Genomic DNA, 20049 nt, shown 5'->3' with positions numbered 1-20049 from the left:
ATATCAGATCAAGCCGATTGAACTTTGCAAGCAAGACTTGAGCAGAACGTTTCAGTCTTTGTTCATATGCTTTCTTAGGTTCAGGAAGCTGTCCTCTGTAAAATACACTTTACACAAGCAAACTTTTGGGTTGTTCTGCTCAGGAACAGCTTTATAAATCAATCTTAACCTCTGATTCCTAATTTCATCTGTTTTCTGAAGGCCAAACAAAGCGGTTAAGCTTTTGCCACATGATGACAACTCTACAGTTAATTGAAGCGTTGCCTGTATTTGGACTATATTATGCTAATATTTCACATTGTGACGTAGATGTTTAAGGAAATTAAACACACAATATGTGTGTGTGCGATTAATCGCGATTTAATAATTTCAGAAGGAAAACATTAAACATAATTTCAATTTTTTGGCAAATAAAGTATGCAAACGAGATGTTCCTTGAATCATGTGCGTTTTGTGCTGTTTTCTTACACTTCTGCGTTCCTTCTGGATAGGCGTGGATGGATGCGTTAGCTGAGGCAGAGCTGGATGATGCGGAGGACTTCATGGAGGAGGAATCCTGTGTGTTGCCGAAGCTGGATCCTCTGCTGAGGGAAAGAGGGTCGGTTCAGCTCGACAGCATCCAGGAGCCCGTCGTGGTCCGAGGCTGGCCAATCGGGCTGGCGATCGCTTCTGCTCCCTCCATCACGGTGTCTCTGACGGCCTCTGGTTTCCAGCGGATCATGTCCATGATGGCCTGTCTGAAGATCCCATTCAGACACGATGAATACAAAGTAGAGACCAACCAGTTTGAACAGGGTGTGGCGTCGATCAGAGCTCAGCCACGGGTAAGAGACATCTCCAATATACTATGTTTATATGAGGGTAGATGTTTTGAGTGGCCATAAATGATTCCTGTATAAATGCAGTTTAAAGTCCCCCTGTGGTGTAAATCAAGCTTTTAAATGTTGTTTATATGTCTATGTGGTGTTTTTAATATGCATTAAGACAAACCATGTGCAAATTCATAAGTCGACAGCATTGCTGAGTATTTTCTCTTTAAAACGGCAGTGAATCAAAGACCGTCTCAAAAACGTATCTTAAGCTCATGTCTGTGACATGCTGGCGATTACTACAGAAAATAATTTAGACACTCACCTCTGTAGTCAATCATTGTATCCCTTAAAACTCATCTTTTCAATCACCCAAATTACATATTTAAACGTTTTTTCCTTGAAAAAAATCTTCATGCCTTAAAATATCCTGAATGTAACTCGACACCCTTGCCTCATTTAGTATGCGCGGTTCTATGAATATGCAAATGAGCCCCGCCTCCACTCACTCACTCACTCACTCAGAGATCCACTGGTTGACGATCACACGTTGATCTGATTGGTTACAAGGTAGTTTGTGACGTCAGAAACACCAGCGATTTCAAAGCGTGTGTTTGAGACTGTCTTTGGTTCACTGCAGTTTTAAGGAGGAAATACTCAGCAATGGTGTCGACTTATGAACTTACACATGGTTTGTCTTAAAGCAGATTAAAAACACCACATAGACACATAAACAACATTAAAAGCTGGATTTTCACCACAGGGGGACTTTAATATATCTGTGTTCCTGCTGCGTCTGCTCTGTCTTGTTGCTTTAGTTGTTGTAATGTTGTTTTATACATTTTGTGAAATTGTATTTTTAAGTTTGTTTTTCATCTAATATTTTTATTTTATTTTAGCTTCATTACCCAAAACGATTTTTAATAATTTTAGTTAAACAATAAGAACACTGGGTCTCATTCATGAAACACGAGCAGAACGAATTTTTGTGTAAAATTTTCGGATTCATTAAAATGTTCGTATTTTCCAAATGTTAGTTGGTATGAGAGAAATCTCCACCTGCTCCAGCCACACAGAAACAGTGCGCTTAACATCCGAACGTTTTGCTCATTAATAAGGCTGCATTTTAATTCACCTTAATCGGGTTTATTTGACGGGGTTACATGTCGAACCATTTTCTTTTCACTTCTGGGACTGTTCGATTAACAGATGAAACTCCATTAACTGCATCTGATGCTGCCAAGCTTCCTTTCTTTAGGACCTGATACGCCACTATGTGTACGCTTGAAAATAAAATGTGGCGTTTTGAATGAACTTCTGATAATAAAACTTCAATTTCTGCATCTGAGAAATTTCTCTTTTTCATTCGCTTTTGAGAAGACATGTTGAAATCCTTCGTTTGGTGTCATAATATGGTGCCCATATATAGTTGTCAGTCGGTTTTAATGGGCGGGATTTATGGTAATTGAGAATGAGCGTGCACACGCGTCCCACTTACGACTGATTGGAATTCATTAACACACACACACACCTTTCACTATCACATCTGACGTTTACGAAGTATTTGTGAATCAGGAGAAGAGTTTTCGGGAAGGTTTCTTTACGTGCAAATCACTCACATATTTACTCGTGTATTTACGAATGTTTCATGAATGAGACCCATTGTGTGTAAATCAAGTTTACTCAAGAGGTGGATCAAGTTATTACATTTAGATGCGAGATTACAAAGACAAACTTTTCTTTTCTTGCTGAACTGTGTTACTATAAATGCAAGGAACATGTACTATGAAATTGTCATGTTTTAGGCATAAAGAAGAAGAGAACTGAGGATCTTCAAACAGCAGATTTTATTTAAATGAACAAAAGAGCAAGAGTAGGAGCAACATAACAGCTTATAACCTAACCAGACAAAGGAAACTCAGGGCAATATATACTGTATATATATATACCAGCTAATGAACTAAAACCAATGTTAAACTAGACACCGTTGCTGCGTCTCAGTTCGCCTACTTATACTACGCCCTAAGAGTATGTACTCTTATTGTGATAAAAAAGTGTGTAGCAGAAGAGTAGACAAGCTTTGGGACAAACTATCATCACGTCATACAATTGTGTCTTTAACGGTTGTTCTCTCTCATCCTGACACTGTAAACTGACCTGTCAATCATCTTGTCACAGTTATAATCCTCCACATTTCATTTCATTTCCCATCGTATCGGAGAGAAATGCAGAATCACGTTGATCTGCGGGTCTTTTATATAGAGACTCTCCTCATATTAATGAATAATGATGCATTTAAAAGTGAATGGCCAAACGGATCTTTATAAAAGTCCACATTGTTATTGCAGATGAAATATAATACGGATAATATTAAATAAATATTTTTCCATCAGGTTAAACTTTGATTAGTCACTCAAACCTTTCTCTCGCCGCCTGTGGCGCATATCCGGCATGTTTTGTAGTTTTTTAACACTTTACTCGTGTTTGTAGTTCCTCTTCCAAAGCGCAATGGATTGTGGGTAATATTAGTTATAGTGAGCACGGATCCACGCTTCGAAAATCCACCGGAAATAGTAGATAATCCGGAGACTTCTGGCATACTCTCTCTCTTATGCTTTGGGACACACTTGTTCTAATCTCACACACTGTTTTGGATGGATAGGGTGGACATTGGCCTGACAACAGAAAGGAAATCCTAGTGAAGACAAACTAAAAGTCCTGCTGTAAGTGCTTTGTCTGTTTGTCTCGACAGGGGTCCATTAAGATGCATCTGCAGAGATCTCCACTTCTCTACGCCGACCGGCACCCGGTGCACAAGGCCGATGTGGTGACCGGATTCAACCAGATCTTGCTGGAGAAAACCTGACAGGACTTCTCATCTCCTCATCATGCTGCTAAAAGCTTTCATGCAATCAGTGCACCTTTGAAATACACTACAGTAAAGGCTTAGTTCACCCAAAAATGAAAACTCTGGCAGTAATCACTCTCCCTCATGTTGTTCAACCCCGTAAGACTTTCGTTCATCTTTTTTAAAAATTAAATCTGAGAGCTGTCTCACTCCTCCATAGGCTCACTATTGGCCAGCATCACACACATGACCAGCGTCGGCCAATAGTGAGCCTCCGTTCTGACGTACAACCCTGTTACGCTACATGAACTCACTCAGAGACACACAGAAGAACATGAATAGTTGAATAAAGTCGTTAGTTTTGTTTGTTTTTGCACACAGAAAGTATTCTCGTCGCTTGATACTCTTAAGGTTGAGCCGCTGTAGACACTGGACTATTTTAACGATGTCTTTACTAACTTTCTGGACCGGCAAGATTCAATAACAGAGAAGCCTATGGAGGAGTGAGACAGCTCTCAGATTTAATCAAAAATATCTTAATTTGTGTCCTGAAGATGAACGAGAGTCTTACGGGGTTGAACAACATGAGGGAGAGGAATTACTGACAGAATTATCATTTCTGGCTGAACGAATCCTTGAAGTGATATTAAACATTTAGCTGCCTTATTGTTAGTGCAATTCAGCGTTTAGTTGTATTTACTCTTTAAGTGCCTTTTAACTCTCCTGCGTGTGTAATCAGTCCTGTAGAGCGTTTTATAACTATTAGTTTAACAAAAGCTTGTATTTTATACTAGCATTTTCTGTTATGATTTAAATAATGTTTCTTGCACAGCTTGAAAGTGATATTTATACCGTAAATATATAAAGTGATATATTTTATAGATAAGAATTTATTCATAATGTGCTGCTGATGTATCCCAAATTCTGGTATTTAATTTGATTTGTATTAAAGTCCCCCGTCATCAATCATTCTATCGGTTAAAACTCTTCTCTGATCACCAAAATTACATATTTAATTGTCATTTCTTCATGCCTTAAAATAGCTTGAATGTAACTCGACACCCTTGCTTCATTTCGTATCCACGGATTAATGAATATGCTAATTAGCCCCGCCTCCACTCACTCACACCAGCTCAGATTACCTGATCCACCGGGGGTCTTTAATATCAGTGTACAAACATGATAACATAATAGGTTTTAAAGGAATTTTCATGGAATAATCATTTTTATTGCCAATGTATGAACAGCTTGTAACGAAACTTAAAAACAAGACCTTCCCAGATGTTTTTGGCGGGAAAATCGCAGATGTGTGTTTTCCACACACTCCCGACTCCCGAGAGCATCTCTTCTGTTCACTGACACATGACACTAATGCTTATACAATGTTCAGGATAATGCTGAAAGAGCCGTTCTGGACTGTAATGTCAATGTGTCGTGCAAAGAAAAGAGATTCATTCAAACTACAGTCTCACAGAGTCAGATCTATATAGTCTATAGTCTCAAATATACTTTATAATCAAACTATCATAACTGTGTGATTTTAATGAGCTCATCTGTCGAGAACATCTCCACATCTCTATGATCAGATGCTTTCTGAACTGATGTTTCTCATTTGTGTGGTGTGTTTATTGTGTTATCGAGAGGAAAGAGCAGCACATACTCACATATTCATCTACACGTCGCTCTCAGCAGTGGACGGCGTCGGGATATTCGTTATCAGTGAATCACTGCTAAGGTGTTTCCAACCTCTAAGCGGAGAACGAGTATATCAGGGTCTTGAATCACGTTCAGTCTCTTGTGCGTTACGTGATCTCGAGTGTGAAGCTGCTGCAGTTCACTTCACGGCCACCGGTGTCGCTAATAACAAGAGTTTCTCAATTCTACATACAGCACCTTTAAAACATGTTACAATGATATTATTAAAAATAGAATATAATAACTGAGATGATGGAGAACATAGTATTGATAAAGACAAGTTTTGATATCTTTTTTTTATTCATTGCACAATGTAAGACATGAAACACTACATGATAAAGTTCTGGGAAAAGCTGTGGTTTCGGCATTACCAAAGCAAACTGAATTTATGTACTATTTGCATATGTATTTGTAGTTTTCTTAATTTTGTCAGATTACTCAACACACTTGACTGCACAACACAACATTCCTCCTTAAATCAAAGGTGTTCTTGGTTATGAAATATGTGCATTTATTACCCAAAATAATCAATATTTGTAATCTCAGGGCATTAATCAACAGAACGTGTGCCTATAATACAGGTGTTTTTTGTGTGTGCTCAGGTACTGCTTTAACAAACCAATCAAACACTTTATCAAACTTTGATAATTCAAGTAAAAATGTTTTTGGCTTCCTCATGAACATTTATTAATTATACAAGGATAAATGACTGGATGCAGTATTGCATGCTTGACAACACAAAGGCTCAGTAATATGTTGAGAAAACATGCATATTCAACAAATATTTCTAAATACTAAAGGTTGAGAGCTATTTGAGTTTATTTGTCAGACATAAGTCTAAATTTCTCATTACTCTGATTGTATTCAAAAGATATTTGTTTAATACATAAACATTTGTGCACAAAAACCAATGGATTGACTTGTTGCATGTTGTTCATCAGGAATTGGTCCATATGTGACAGTTCAATAAAGTCAGTATTCCTCATCAACGCTCTCTGTTTGTGTGGGTTCAATAATTTTTAAGCACTGATCAGCAAACTCCACGAACAGCGGCTCCTGCATGGCGTCTTTCATGGCTTTGGCTTTATTTCCAGCCGAGTCGACTGACATCATTAGCTGTCGGAGATGAGGATTCCTCAACAGATCCTTCAGCGCCTCTGAATCTCCTGTGTGAATGAGAAACAAGGGTTAGTTCACCCACTATTGGCCAGCATCACACACATGACCAGCGTCGGCCAATAGTGAGCCTCCGTTCTGAAGCGCTGCGCTGTTACACTACGTGAACTCACTCAGAGACACACAGAAGAACATGAAGAGTTGAATAAAGTTGTTATTTTTGTTTGTTTTTGCGCACAAAGTATTCTCGTCGCTTGATAAACTTAAGGTTGAGCCACTGTGTTTGCGTTTACAGACCTAATAAAATATTTCAACTCAGATCCATATTTCATCATCACCGTGTCGGGGGTTTATTCTGAGATAATAACCGTCTGGATGAATATTATCCCTTACATACCGAGCTGCTGAAGTTTCTGTAACGGCACTTTGTCAGTCTGACTGTCTTCATCAAGGAGATCCTCAACAATCCACGGCTGTTCGGCTGAAATCAAACAGTCAAACCAACTCAGAGTTATCAAATCAGTGGATATTTGACTGGTTTTGTCCGTCCTTCTGTTAGACTGTCTCACACATGAATTATGTTGAATATCTGTCAGCTGTTAAATTTAACTACACAATTAGATAATACCAGTTTAGCTCAACCAATCACCAAGCAATGCTTCATTTTGTTCAGTCTGTGTGTAAAAAGAGCATTAGCAATTAAAGACAAAACACTTCAGCAAAACATGATCAGCTCAAAGTGTCGGAATCATTTTTGGTCCCAAATTTTTTAATACATTTTACTGGTCGTCACTGAATGAAGAATTTTTGGGTATAATATGTCACAGTTTACTTTATTTTGCTCTCCTCACTCACATAATTGAGCTATAGTGTCCTGCACACACTAGTAAAAAATATACAAAATTATATCTGGTGTATGAATAATTTTTGGTTTGACTGTATTTATATCATGATGTAAATGTAATATGGCTGTTGATTTTAGCATCTATAACGTGTGTGTGGAGTCGGGCTGATGGAGGCCGGATCGGGTTCTTTAACTGGGTGACATGAATCTATCAGAGCGAAGAGAAATAAAGGCTTACATTGACTTGTTTTTTTTTATGTATACATATAAGACACAAAATAACCAATTATAACTAGATGAGGAAAGTTTGATGAAAAACTTTGATGTTGGCTGGACAAAGTCTGGTCTGAAAGTTTAAAATACCTTCGAAAAGCTTGATGTTTGAAGGTTTTACTCAGAGAAAGTATAGTCTTTTTGTATATGTTGCTAGCATAATTAGGATGTTAGCATTGTTGCTGGCATGCTGTTAACGGTTTAACATGCTACTAGCATGTTTAACACGCTGCTAACATGTTGCTAGCATGAGTAGCATTTTATTATGTTTTAACACATTGCTAACATGTTTGAGCGTTTTGCTGGCATTGTTAAGATGTTGCTAACATGATTTAAAACATTGCTAGAATGATTTAGCATTTTGCAATCATGTTGCTAGCATAATTTAACACATTGGTAACATGTTTTAACATGTTAGCATGATTAGCATGTTGTTAGCATGATTTAACACAATGCAAAAATTTGTTAGCATGTTGTTGGCATGTTGCTGACATGATTTAACATGTTGCTTAACACGTTGCAAGCTTAATTTGGCACATCATTAGCATGTCTTATATCATTGCTAGCATGAATTAACACGTTGATAGGATGTTGCTAACATGATTTAAAGTCCCCCTGTAGTAAATTATTTTATCCCTTAAAACTCATCTTTTGATCACCACATGTAAACTTCATGTCTTAAAATAGCTTGAATGTAACTGGACACCCTTGCCTTATTTAAATTAGTGTACCCTGTTCTATGAATATGCAAATGAGCCCCGCCTCCACTCACTCACTCAGCTCAGAGATCCACTGGTTGACGATCACACGTTGATCTGATTGGTTACAAGGTAGTTTGTGACGTCAGAAACACCAGCGATTTCAAAGCGTGTGTTTGAGACTGTCTTTGGTTCACTGCAGTTTTAAGGAGGAAATACTCAGCAATGCTGTCGACTTATGAACTTACACATGGTTTGTCTTAAAGCATATTAAAAACACCACATAGACACATAAACTACATTAAAAGCTGGATTCTTTGACCACAGGGGGACTATAACACAATGCTATCATGCTTTAGTATGTTGTCCTAGGATAGTCGTCAAACTTTGCTAGTGATAGACAGCTTAAGTTAAAAATAAGTCTTTTGGTACAAAAGTTTTGACTTCCTCAATGAAAGTCTATGGGACTTTTCGTAAAGTCTCAGAAGAAGAAGAAATAAAGAGTGGATCATCTAGCCAACATAATCATTTCTAACAACAATTGCATTTGTAGTAGCAGTACGTCATTATAATGTTAATGCTAATAATAATGCATTATTATTTTATTAAATTAATGATAAATCAGTACAGCATGCTTGCTTGCAACGCCGCCAAGGTCATGGGTTCGATTCCCAGAGAACTGCATGTCTTATAGATTAAAGCATCTGCCAAATACATAAATGTGAATATTTATAAATAGAATAGTGGACGTACCATCATCTTTGTGTCTTTTAAAGCAACTCACTGAACAACTAGAAGAAAAAGAAAGGTATTTTAACAATGATTGTAGTGTCTAAAAAGCGAAAGTTATTGATATAAACAATCGAACATGAATTCATGACTTACTATCTGATTCTGCAGGCCGGACATCTGTATTTAGGAACATGTTCGCTACAAACTCCACACAGCTGCATGACTGATCTCTTAAAACAAAATAAAACAACGCAGATGATGTTATGTAGCCTGTAGTTACTGGAACCACGTGTTTGTGTTGTTGACAGCGTGTAGGACTTTTAACTCATTTCCTGTAGGGAACACTTCCGGTGTAGAGTGCTGAGGTCACAGTGTCCTTCCCCACGTGTGTGTGTGTGACTGTGAGTGTGATCAGCGGTCAGCAGCGCGAGCGAGCATCTCTCATTCAGAACCGAAGTCATGTTGAAGTCTGTGAGTCGCGCGGTTCAGCTCGCGGCGCGTCTGTCCTGCAGGAGCTCCGCGTCGCCCGCGTCCGCCATCAGCTCCGCGCCGCGTCTCAGCAGAACCTTCAGCCGGTCCATCTGGAGCCTGAGCGGCAGCAGCGGCGCGTCGTCCGGGTCCAGGCCGAGGCTCCTCACTGCGACGCGGGCGCTGCCGACGCTGTCCTGCGGCTGCGGGAGTCTCCACACCGAGGGTAAGCGCTCCTTTAGCGGCACACTGTACCAGTTATCCGCGTAGAGCTCGCTTCTGTGGGATATGTGTAGAGGAAAACTCTTACTATAGCTAATGACTTAATCGGTCAGAGAGGAGAAACTGGACATATAGTATCAGGGTTATTTTAGTTAACTGAACTACAAAACAAGTTACTTTAAATAAAATAAACGTCAATTGAAATAAAATATTAAAAACCTTTTTCAGCCATAAGGCGACTTTTCTCATTTTCATTTATTTAGTTTAATTAAATAAACATTAATGAACTATGGAAGCTTGTGTCCACCTCTGAATAAAAAAATAATAAAAAGGTTATTACTAATTTTACTAATCTTTTTCCAGCGCAATTGTGAGTTTATATCTCTCAATTCTGGCTTTTCTCAGAATTGCGTAATATTAACTCGCAATTGCGTGTTATAAAGTCAGATATAAAAAAACTCGCAGTTCTGAGAAAAAAAGTCAGACTGTGAGATATAAACAAAATTTGGAGAAATAGTCTGAATTGTCAGAAACAAATTTGCAGTTGTGAGAAAAAAAAGTTACAATTGCAATTCTGAGAAAAAAGTCAGGATTCTAGGAAAAGTCGTAATTGCAAGGAAAAAAGTCGTAATTGCGAGAAAAGTCAGAATTGCAAGATATAATTTAAGAATTGCGAGAAAAAAAAGGGTCAGAATTACGAGATTAAAAACTCGCAATTGTGAGAGATAAGTCAAAATTGTGAAATATAAACTCGAAGTTGCGAAAAAACTAAGAAGTGCAAGATATAAATTTAGAATTACGAGAAAATAAATTCAGAATTTCGGGAAAAAAGTCAGAATTGCGAGAAAGTCAGAATTGTGAAAAATATATTCGCAATTGGGAGAAAAAAAGTCAGAATTGTGAGAAAGTCGCAATTACAATTTTTATTCTGTGGCGGAAACATGCTTCCATAATAAACACTTTAGAGCTATTTTAAAAAAACATAATCTAATCTAACTAAATTACTAACTAAAGTTTAAATGAAAACAGAAAATAACTCCTAATTTAAATAAAAAGTTACAAGATTAGAATATTCCGTGATATTAAAGGTGATGTCATATGCTGCAATATTTGCATGTGTGTCATCAGAGCATGGCAACAGGAGGCCTTGAGAGTGACTGACAGACGCCAGGAGACGAACGACAACACGTCACATTAACCGACCAATGAGAGCTCATGATTCATCACTAGTGTTGTTAGTAAATCATGCATGTGTGTCTTTATTCTCCAGGCGATAAAGCGTTTGGAGAGTTCCTCACTGATGAAATCAAAGAAGAAAAGAAGATCCAGAAGAACGCGAGTCTTCCTAAAATGTCCGGCGGGTGGGAGCTGGAGCTGAACGGCACAGAAGCTAAACTCATCCGCTCGCTAGCCGGAGAAAAGTACGCTTGGGTTTCAGACAATCAGATTAATATGTTCATTCAAAGAAGTGTGTAATGTTGCTGTTTGAGCGTGAAAAAGCTCTGAGTTCTTCTCTATAACAGTGTCAGTGTTTCTGAACTCCTGAAACTCCTCCATTGTAGTCTTGAGTTTCTTCCGGGAACGAACACGTCATAATATTCCTCATTTAAATAATTAATGCGTAGAATAAAGGGGCGGGGCCTGGTTGAGTTAGTTGGTAGTGTGTTAAACTGGTGGTTATGGAAAGGGGCGGGACATTTCCCAAACACACTCGAAGTGATCAGCCAATCACAACACACTGCTCCAGCCGACCAATCAGAGCACAGTGTGCTTTTCAGAAGGAGGGGCTTCATAGAGACAGGAAGTAAACAGAGTGTTACTGACAGACTGGGAAGAGAGGAGCCGCAACAATGGAGAATATGAGGAAAATAATCAACATTCAAGCAGGAAAACCTGTTCTAGTAGAGCCTGAGAACAAGAAGACTTAAAAAAAAAAAGGCACAATAGACTCTCTTTTAAATGCATTGAGCAGATTTATAAAGTGTCATCAGCAGAGCTTTTATGATCGTTCGTGTCCTCCTCTGTAATAATACATCATGTGTGTGTTTGACAGAGTCACCGTCACGTTCAATGTGAACAACAGCATCCCGCCACAGCTGGAGGAAGAGCACGAGCAAACGCAGAAGGGTCAGGAGGAAGAGGTATCGTCACGTTCATGCAGGAAAGCACTGCAGCCGGGGAAACTGGGATACCTAGCTCCCTAAATCCCTCAAACCGTTCAAGTCGTTGCCATTTCAATTGTTGTTATGTGATGTTACAGTAGTGAAGTGGAGATTTTAGAAAATAAAGGTTTAAAATCACAAGTTTAACATATTAACATACGCTTATATATAAAGTCAGAATTGCGAGATAAAAGCACAAATTTGAGAAATAGTCAGAATTGCGAGAAAAAAGTCAGATTTGTGGGATAAATATTCAGAATTGCGAGGTAAAAAGTCGTAATTGCGAGATAAAAGCACAAATTTGAGAAATAGTCAGAATTGCGAGAAAAAAGTCAGAAATGCGAGATAAAAGTCAGAATTGCAAGGTAAAAAGTCGTAATTGCGAGATAAAAGCACAAATTTGAGAAATAGTCAGAATTGCGAGAAAAAAAGTCAGATTTGCGGGATAAATATTCAGAATTGCGAGGTAAAAAGTAGCAATTGCGTAAAGAAAGTCAGAATTGCAAGGTAAAACGTCGCCATCCCGGAAAAAAGTCAGAATTCTAAGAAAGAAGTCAGAATTGCGAGATAAAAGTCAGAATTGCAAGGTAAAAAGTCACAATTGCAGAAAAAAGTCAGAATTGCGAGATAAAACGTCGCCATCCCGGAAAAAAGTCAGAATTCTAAGAAAGAAGTCGTAATTGCGAGGAAAAAAGTCACAATTGCAGAAAAAAGTCAGAATTGCGAGATAAAAGCACAATTTTGAGAAATAGTCAGAATTGTGAGATTTAAATTCACAAAAAAAAAAAAAAAAAAAGTCAGAATGTGAGATATAAAAATGTGAAAAAAGTTAGAATTGTGAGAAACAAAAAGTCAGAATCGCAATTCTATGAAAACTGTCAGAATTGTGAGGTAAAAAATCGGAATTGCGAGAAAAGTCTAAATTCAGAATTGTAAAATATAAACTCGCGGCTGTGAAAAAAAATTTCAGAATCGCAATTCTAAGAAAAAGTCAGAATTGCAAGAAAACATTTTTTTTACTCCCAATTTTTTGCCTGATAAAATATTTTCCAGCTTGGCATAACTATAAAAATTTATATTCAGTATTATAATGCCCATGGAGTTAATTTCCATATTCTAGAAATCACACTTTTAAAATCAGGTCTACTAGTTGTTGAAGGGGGGTGAATTAAAATCAGAAATAATATCTTGATTTTCAGTCGTTCTAGATGATTTGAATGCTTGTTTTGAGTGTGAGACACGCTGCTTTAAAGATGTTGCAGAATTGAGCGGCTCGACCAGCTTGTTTTTGATGCATCTTTCCTGTGTTTTTTAGCCTGACATCGTCTCGACGCCCAATTTTGTGGTTGAGGTGACCAAACAGGGCACGAAGAACTCACTAGTGTTTGACTGTCATTTCCCAGAGGATGAGGTGAGTTTCATTCCTCTTCCGTCTGTCGCACAATCAAAAGATGTGTGTTTCTCATTCATCTCACTGGATCTCATATGTGCACAGACCAGTCACGGTGACGGAGAGGAGGAGAGCGACATCTTCTCCATCCGAGAGGTCAGTTTCCAGCCCGAGGGCGACACGGACTGGAAGGAAACCAGTTACACGCTCAACACAGACTCTCTGGACTGGGTTAGTCAAGTCTTTGCCTCTCTAGCGCTTCATACACTGCAGATCGTTTCAAAGCAATCTGAAAATAAGTCAATGTTGCAAAGTTCTTCAGAAATGAAACGAACATAGTTTCAGCTCTAGTGTAATTATTCAGTTCAATAACAGTTGCAAAGTTCATCAGTTATGAAATTAATTTGAATTTGGATTTCTGTCATTTTCTTTCACACCGCTAGAGGGCGCTTGATGTATTTATGTTGGCACAGAGTTGACCAAACAAACTTCACTTTTTGTGATGAAATAGTGCATTAGTGCACACTTTAATTTTCCCATAGGGATTTAAAAAAAAGTCTTTGTTAAAGTGTTATAAGCCATGAACCGAGCCAATCAGCTTCAAGGAGAATCACAACACTACTAACTTTGAGGTCAAGCAAAATGTTTTTGAAAATCTGACAAAAACTGTTTTAAGACTGTGAACTTACCAGCTTTAGTGAGGAAAAGAACCACAATCCCATGAATCACTGTGAACAGCATAATCGAGTTAAAAATGGAGAAATATTAAACTACTCATTTACAAATGTTGATTTATTTATAATATCACACACACACACACACACACACACACACACACACACACACACACACACACACACACACACACACACACACACACACACACACACACACACACACACACACACACACACACACACACACTCAGTCAGTCAGTCAAGTACAGGCCAAAAGTTTGGACACATTACTATTTTTAATGTTTTTGAAAGAAGTTTCTTCTGCTCATCAAGCCTGCATTTATTTGATCAAAAATACAGAAAAAAAAAAAGTAATATTGTGATATTATTACAATTTAAAATAATTGGTTTTCAGTTTATTATACTTTAAATTATCATTTATTTCTGTGATGCAAAGCTGAATTTCCAGCATCATTACTCCAGTCTATCACATGATCCTTTAGAAATCATTCTAATATTGTGATTTATTATGAGTGTTGGACACAGTTCTGCTGCCTAATATATTTGATGAATAAAAGGTTAAAAAGAACTGCATTTATTCAAAATAAAAAAATATTTTCTAATAATATAAATCTTCTTTACTATCACTTTTAATCAATTTAACACATCCTTGCTGAATAAAAGTATTGATTTATAAAAAAAAAAAAAAAAATGACTGACCCCAAATTACTGACCAGTCGTGTATATTGTTGTTACAGAAGATTTCTATTTTCAAAACATTTGCTTCTTTTTTAAATTTTTTATTCATCAAAGTATCCTAAAGTATCACAGGTTATGAAAAAATATTAAGCAGCAGAACTGTTTACTACTTTGATAATGAATCATCATATTAGAATGATTTCTAAAGGATCATGTGATAGACTGGAGTAATGATCCTGAAAATTCAGCTTTGCATACACACACATACACACACACCAACATTTGAGTATTTTGAGAGCGTAGAGAGATCGACTACATCATTTGCAGTGCTTCATGGGAGGGGGCGGAGTTATTTTGCTTGTTTTGATTCTGATTGGTGGAATCTTGTGCAGCATCATGGGTAATGTAGTTTTTCACCACAAATTCAGTTTGTTGCAGAAAAAAACTTGACAGTTTGTTAGTTCTCGTTAAAAATACATTTTTACTCCCAGAACCCAACTCTTATTAAATAGATTTTGTAAAGTGCATAAAATAGCTTTTTTTGGGTTGTTGTTTGTTTTTGACCAAAGAAACAGACAATAAATGGATTGGAGTATCTAACTTTGTTCAAATGGATATTGCATTTTATATTGAATCTGTTTATGAAACAAAACCAACGATCTAAAAATAAGACACAGTGACAAACATAGTGCACATAATAATGACGACGTGTAGCTGTGAATTTGTCCTAGTTTTAGATCGTTGATTTTGTTTCATAAACAGATTAAATATAAAATGCATTATCCATACCTTTGAACATAAAGTGAGATATTCCAGCTCATTTACTAGTGTCTTTGGTAGACCGCTACAGGAAGATAATCCATGATGTCAATATAGGACGAACTCACGGCTACATGTAGTGTCATTATTCAGCGCACAAAACAGCGATCGTAAGAAAGATAGAAGATAGAAACATAATCCATGTAAGTTCACAGATGAGAATGTTTAAGACCGATCATATAAACTCCCGCCTGTGACCTCTGACCCCTCAGGCCCTGTACGATCATCTGATGGACTTCCTGGCGGACCGCGGCGTGGACAACACGTTTGCGGACGAGCTGATGGAGATGAGCACGGCGCTGGAGCATCAGGAGTACATCAAGTTCCTGGAGAATCTCAGCACTTTCGTCAAATGCAAATAATCTGTGTGAAGCTTCTGATGACAGAATGAAGATGAAGAAGTTTTGTATTTAATTTTATAACATTTTTTCAAGTTATGTGCACACCGGTTCAGATGTCAGATGGCTTTACAGGTCGAGAATGTGAACTAAACACTTGTGAGAAATAAAACTGAAGGGAAATATGGAGCCGTTTGTCCTGCTTTACTTTATAAGTGTTGCAAAAAAAAAAAAAAGATTCTCATTAATGTAATGGTTTAGATGGATAAATGTTCAGAGTTAATTTGACTTCCTGAAGAGTGACATTAGCAGATGCTTTTATCCAAAGCGACTTACAAAAGAAAACAGTAATGCATCAAAAAACCAACAATATTAGTAATATTCAGTGCCAGGTTTATTACACAACTAGATTAGGAGAACTTGGCATGAAACATCCAGGACTCCCTGTGACTAAACATTGAAAGATGTTATTTTTCACGTTGCATAAATAACACACGTCACCATAGACTCGCCTCTGAGCCAATGATGAAGTAACATGTTTTGTAAACTTGTTCTATTTACTTACAATGTGGATCAATCTCACAAAAATATGATGCAGTGTTTTATTATATAAAGACTATTATTAGGACATTAAAGTTTCTGAATTGTGAAACTCACCCAAATTATTTTTTAAATGCAAAATACAACTATAAGATACAACAAATACCACCATTAGATATAAATGCTTCATAATTATATATATAAAAAAAGATTAACACAAATTAAAGTGCTTAACTGCAACATTTTCATTAAAATACATTAACGCAAAAATGTATATTTCTAAAATATGCTTTATTGCATGCACAATTTATTTTCTTTCTTCTTACGACTCAAAGGTAGGGAATGATAAAGGTTAAAAATAATTCTTTATTTCACAGAAATAACATTTAAAAACATCCGTCAGACTCTGTGGAGGAACGGCTCACAGGACGACGGACAGATAGTCACACACCTGGGAAGAGGAAGAGCAGATCATGTGATTAGAATAAATCAAGATGCAGAAACGAACTCTGATCACGTGACGTATGCACACCTTGCAGCTGATCATGAGGTTGGGGGATCCGTCAGTGTTGAAGGCCATAGAGAACGAGGGGTTGTGGAGACAATCCTCCATGTGCTCCGTCACACGTCGTTCTAGAAGAGCCTGTAAAACCTCTGATGAAACGTTCCTGCCCTGTGGAGACATGAGCGCAGGTTACTATACCTGACCCTGGACCACAGAACCAGTCACATGGGTACATTTTTTAAACTGAGATGTATGCATCAGCTGAAAGCTCAATAAATAAGCTTTCCATTGATGTGTGGTTTGTTAGGATAGGACAATATTTGGTCGAGATACAACTATTGAACATCTGGAATCTGAGGGTGCAAAAAAATCGAAACATTGAGAAAATCTACTTTAAAGTTGTTCATTAATGTTGGCGATTGTGCAGCATTCACTCACACAAATACATGTTTTATATATTTACGGTAGGAAATTTACTAAATATCTTCATGGAACATGATCTTCACTTAATATCCTAATGATTTTTGGCATAAAAGAAACATGGATAATTTTGACCCATACAATGTATTATAACAAATATACCCGTGCGACTCGTGACTGGTGACGTGATCCAGGGTCATATATACTAAATCTCTAATGGTCACATAAACTTGTGCTAATAGTGGAGTTAATAAAATATTCACTATATTCTACTCCATCCAGACCAATCAAATAATGCATTTATGGTAACACTTTATAATAAAGTGTCATTTGTTAACATTAGTGGTTAAAATGAACCAACAATGAACAGTATTTACTCATTTTAGTTCATTTCAACATTTACGAATACATTTAATTTTTTTTAAAACAAGTTGTATTTGTTAACATTAATGCACTGTGAACTAACATGATTATAAAATGCTGTTAGTTAATGTTAGTTAATGCATTAACAATCAGACCTTATTGTAAAGTGTTCCTGGATTTATGAAACCAAGTGTCTATATTACTAGTGAAATAAAATGGTGTAAGATTGACTTTTTGTGAAATTAACTAGCAATTTCAGAGTGAAAATTGTAAAGAAATGCCGAATAACACATTGAATTTAACCATAGAAAAAAATGTTTTTTCGCGTAAAAAAATTTACGTAAAACAATTTTTCTCGTAAAACTAATTTTCGTAAAAAAAAATTCTCGTAAAACGTACTTACAACTTTGAGAAATCCATTTTATAGGTGTTATCACGTAGAATTGAGAAACTCTGGTTGTTAGCGACACCGGTGGCCGTTAAGTGAAACTGCAGCAGCACTTATTGTTCGATTATAAAGTATATTTGAGACTATACGCTGATTTCACGCAGCCGTTATTTTGAAATCGAAAGCGAGGCTCCGGTGGGAAGAAAACCGGAAGTGTCGCCTTTAATCACAGGAGAGTCGTGAATGCGATGGCGTATTGTTGTGTTTAATGATGGTGTGTCAATTCTAAAAATGTACATACATTTCTTTCATACTTAGACTATATACAGTGAAATTCATTTATAAATAAAATATTTTTTTATATATAATTCAGAATGTAAAAAAAGAAGCAGGAATGAACTATATACATATCCTATATTGGATATTAACATCCAATAGTGTAAATCGCGGCAGCAGCTTCAGGTTAGTAGTCCAAGGCATTGTTGTTTACCTTTACTTCCGGGGTTCTTCCCACCGGAGCCTCACTTTCGATTTCAAAATGGCGGTTGCGTGAAATCAGCGTATAGACTAGGGCTGGGCGATATGGCTGAAAACTGTATCACGATATAACGATCACGATATCACGACATTTAGCCCCTTTTAAAGTGTACTCACAATGGTGTTGACGTAAAGGCCACATGGACATGATGTGAAGTGACTGTTGACTGTCAGATTATTCCTGCACAGAGAGAGTAACACATGTTATTCAGATCGATGTGTTTTGCAGGAAAGATTGCTTTATGGCAAACACTTACACATGACATATAGGGCATATGATCCGTCCACCCTGCTCCATTCCCTCCAACACCGAATCCAAATACTGCTCCTCATAGCGCACACTGCGGTTATATTCCTCCAGGATCGAGAGCTCTGGAGGAGGACACACACTTATTTATGATTTAACACATATCAGCAGCAAAGGCTATATTCATGAAGCCAATCAATACATTGTTTACAATAACTTATTTTTTCATAAAAAAAACAATCAATATACAAAATCAGACATATATTCAAATAGTAACAACAGTAATAACTAGAATGTACATTTCCTGAAGAAAATGTGAGTGGGTGCTTGTAGTGGCAAAACTCGCCACTCGGTTGCTAGGGTGCGGTTAGCTGGTTTTTAGCAAAAGATGTTAACATGTTTAACATTTTGCTAGCATTAATAGCATTATGCTAGCATGTTGATATCATCATGCTAACATGATGCATATTTGCTAACATGATGCTAACATGTTTTAACAAGATGTAAGCATGATTAGCATGTTACTAGAATCATGTTAACATGATTAACATGTTGCTAACATGATGTTAGCATGATTTGCATGTTCCTAACATGATTAGCATGTTTGCTAACATGATGCTAGCATGTTTTTAACAAGATGCTAGCATTATTAGCATGTTGCTATAATCATGCTAACAGGATTAACTTGTTTGCTAGCATGATGCTACCATGATTTTTAACAAGATGCTATCATGATTAGCATGTTGTTAACATTAGCATGTTGCTAGCATGATAAGCATGTTGCTAGCATGTTTTTAGCAAAGATGCTAGCATGATTAGCATTTTGCTAACATTATGCTAACATGATTAGCATGTTTGCTAACAGGATTTACCACGTTGCAAGCATGGTTTACCATGATTTACTATGTTCTAGCATGATTTACCACTAATAACATTTACATAGAATCATTCAATTAAATATTTGTCAGAAATTCTACAATTACTACCTTTTTTAAAATGTCCATTAATATATTGTCTAACGAGAGACACTGGAATAATCTTGAGTGGTTTAACACATCCCCCACAGCATCTCCATCACCTCACACAGTCAGTGAACTCCCGGAGAGTTTCCCCTCGAGTGGATATAGAGAGGAGAAGCTAACCTTGTGCTATGAGCTCCTGCTGGATCTCCTCAAACGCTGAGAGCTCGTCAGACTCCTGCTGTGTGGAGGATCCCTGAGGAGCAAACACACACGCTTACAGAACATCTCTCTGTGTGT

At 37.2% G+C, this 20049-nt stretch overlaps 4 protein-coding genes across 5 annotated transcripts in view; 2 read left to right on the top strand and 2 right to left on the bottom strand.

The window, feature by feature from the left end:
- The window catches only part of myo19 (myosin XIX), a 40336-nt gene extending 33995 nt beyond the window's left edge, over nucleotides 1-6341 (top strand). Inside the window, exons 22-23 of the mRNA XM_082171214.1 lie at nucleotides 492-824; nucleotides 3562-6341. Of these exons, the coding sequence (XP_082027340.1) occupies nucleotides 492-824; nucleotides 3562-3675 (447 nt within the window). The 3' untranslated portion in view covers nucleotides 3676-6341. The remainder of the gene's footprint in view (nucleotides 1-491; nucleotides 825-3561) is intronic.
- Nucleotides 5634-9319, bottom strand: znhit3 (zinc finger, HIT-type containing 3). Its single transcript, XM_082171328.1, has 5 exons — nucleotides 9169-9319; nucleotides 9037-9074; nucleotides 7461-7520; nucleotides 6866-6949; nucleotides 5634-6518 (listed from the first exon to the last, which is right to left on the bottom strand). The coding sequence occupies exons 1-5, from the start codon at nucleotides 9234-9236 to the stop codon at nucleotides 6325-6327; spliced, it is 444 nt and encodes a 147-aa protein (XP_082027454.1). The 5' UTR covers nucleotides 9237-9319; the 3' UTR covers nucleotides 5634-6324.
- Nucleotides 9320-9365: 46 nt separating this feature from the next.
- c1qbp (complement component 1, q subcomponent binding protein) lies at nucleotides 9366-15979 on the top strand. The gene is made up of 6 exons (XM_082171306.1): nucleotides 9366-9709; nucleotides 10976-11126; nucleotides 11759-11846; nucleotides 13183-13278; nucleotides 13363-13488; nucleotides 15665-15979. The coding sequence occupies exons 1-6, from the start codon at nucleotides 9475-9477 to the stop codon at nucleotides 15812-15814; spliced, it is 846 nt and encodes a 281-aa protein (XP_082027432.1). The 5' UTR covers nucleotides 9366-9474; the 3' UTR covers nucleotides 15815-15979.
- A 697-nt stretch (nucleotides 15980-16676) lies between these two features.
- rpain (RPA interacting protein) overlaps nucleotides 16677-20049 on the bottom strand; it is a 159980-nt gene continuing 156607 nt past the window's right edge. For both annotated transcript variants that reach the window (XM_082171315.1, XM_082171314.1), the window contains 5 exons: nucleotides 19933-20005; nucleotides 18801-18915; nucleotides 18661-18724; nucleotides 16863-17003; nucleotides 16677-16781 (listed from right to left, as the gene is read on the bottom strand). In XM_082171315.1, coding sequence (XP_082027441.1) covers nucleotides 16752-16781; nucleotides 16863-17003; nucleotides 18661-18724; nucleotides 18801-18915; nucleotides 19933-20005 — 423 coding nt within the window. In that variant the 3' untranslated portion in view covers nucleotides 16677-16751. The remainder of the gene's footprint in view (nucleotides 16782-16862; nucleotides 17004-18660; nucleotides 18725-18800; nucleotides 18916-19932; nucleotides 20006-20049) is intronic.

The sequence above is a fragment of the Leuciscus leuciscus genome, assembly GCF_965113295.1.
Source record: "Leuciscus leuciscus genome assembly, chromosome: 5".
Lineage (NCBI taxonomy): Eukaryota > Metazoa > Chordata > Actinopteri > Cypriniformes > Leuciscidae > Leuciscus > Leuciscus leuciscus.
The sequence above is the reverse complement of the archived record's forward strand: the minus strand, read 5'-3'. Positions and strand labels throughout refer to the sequence as shown.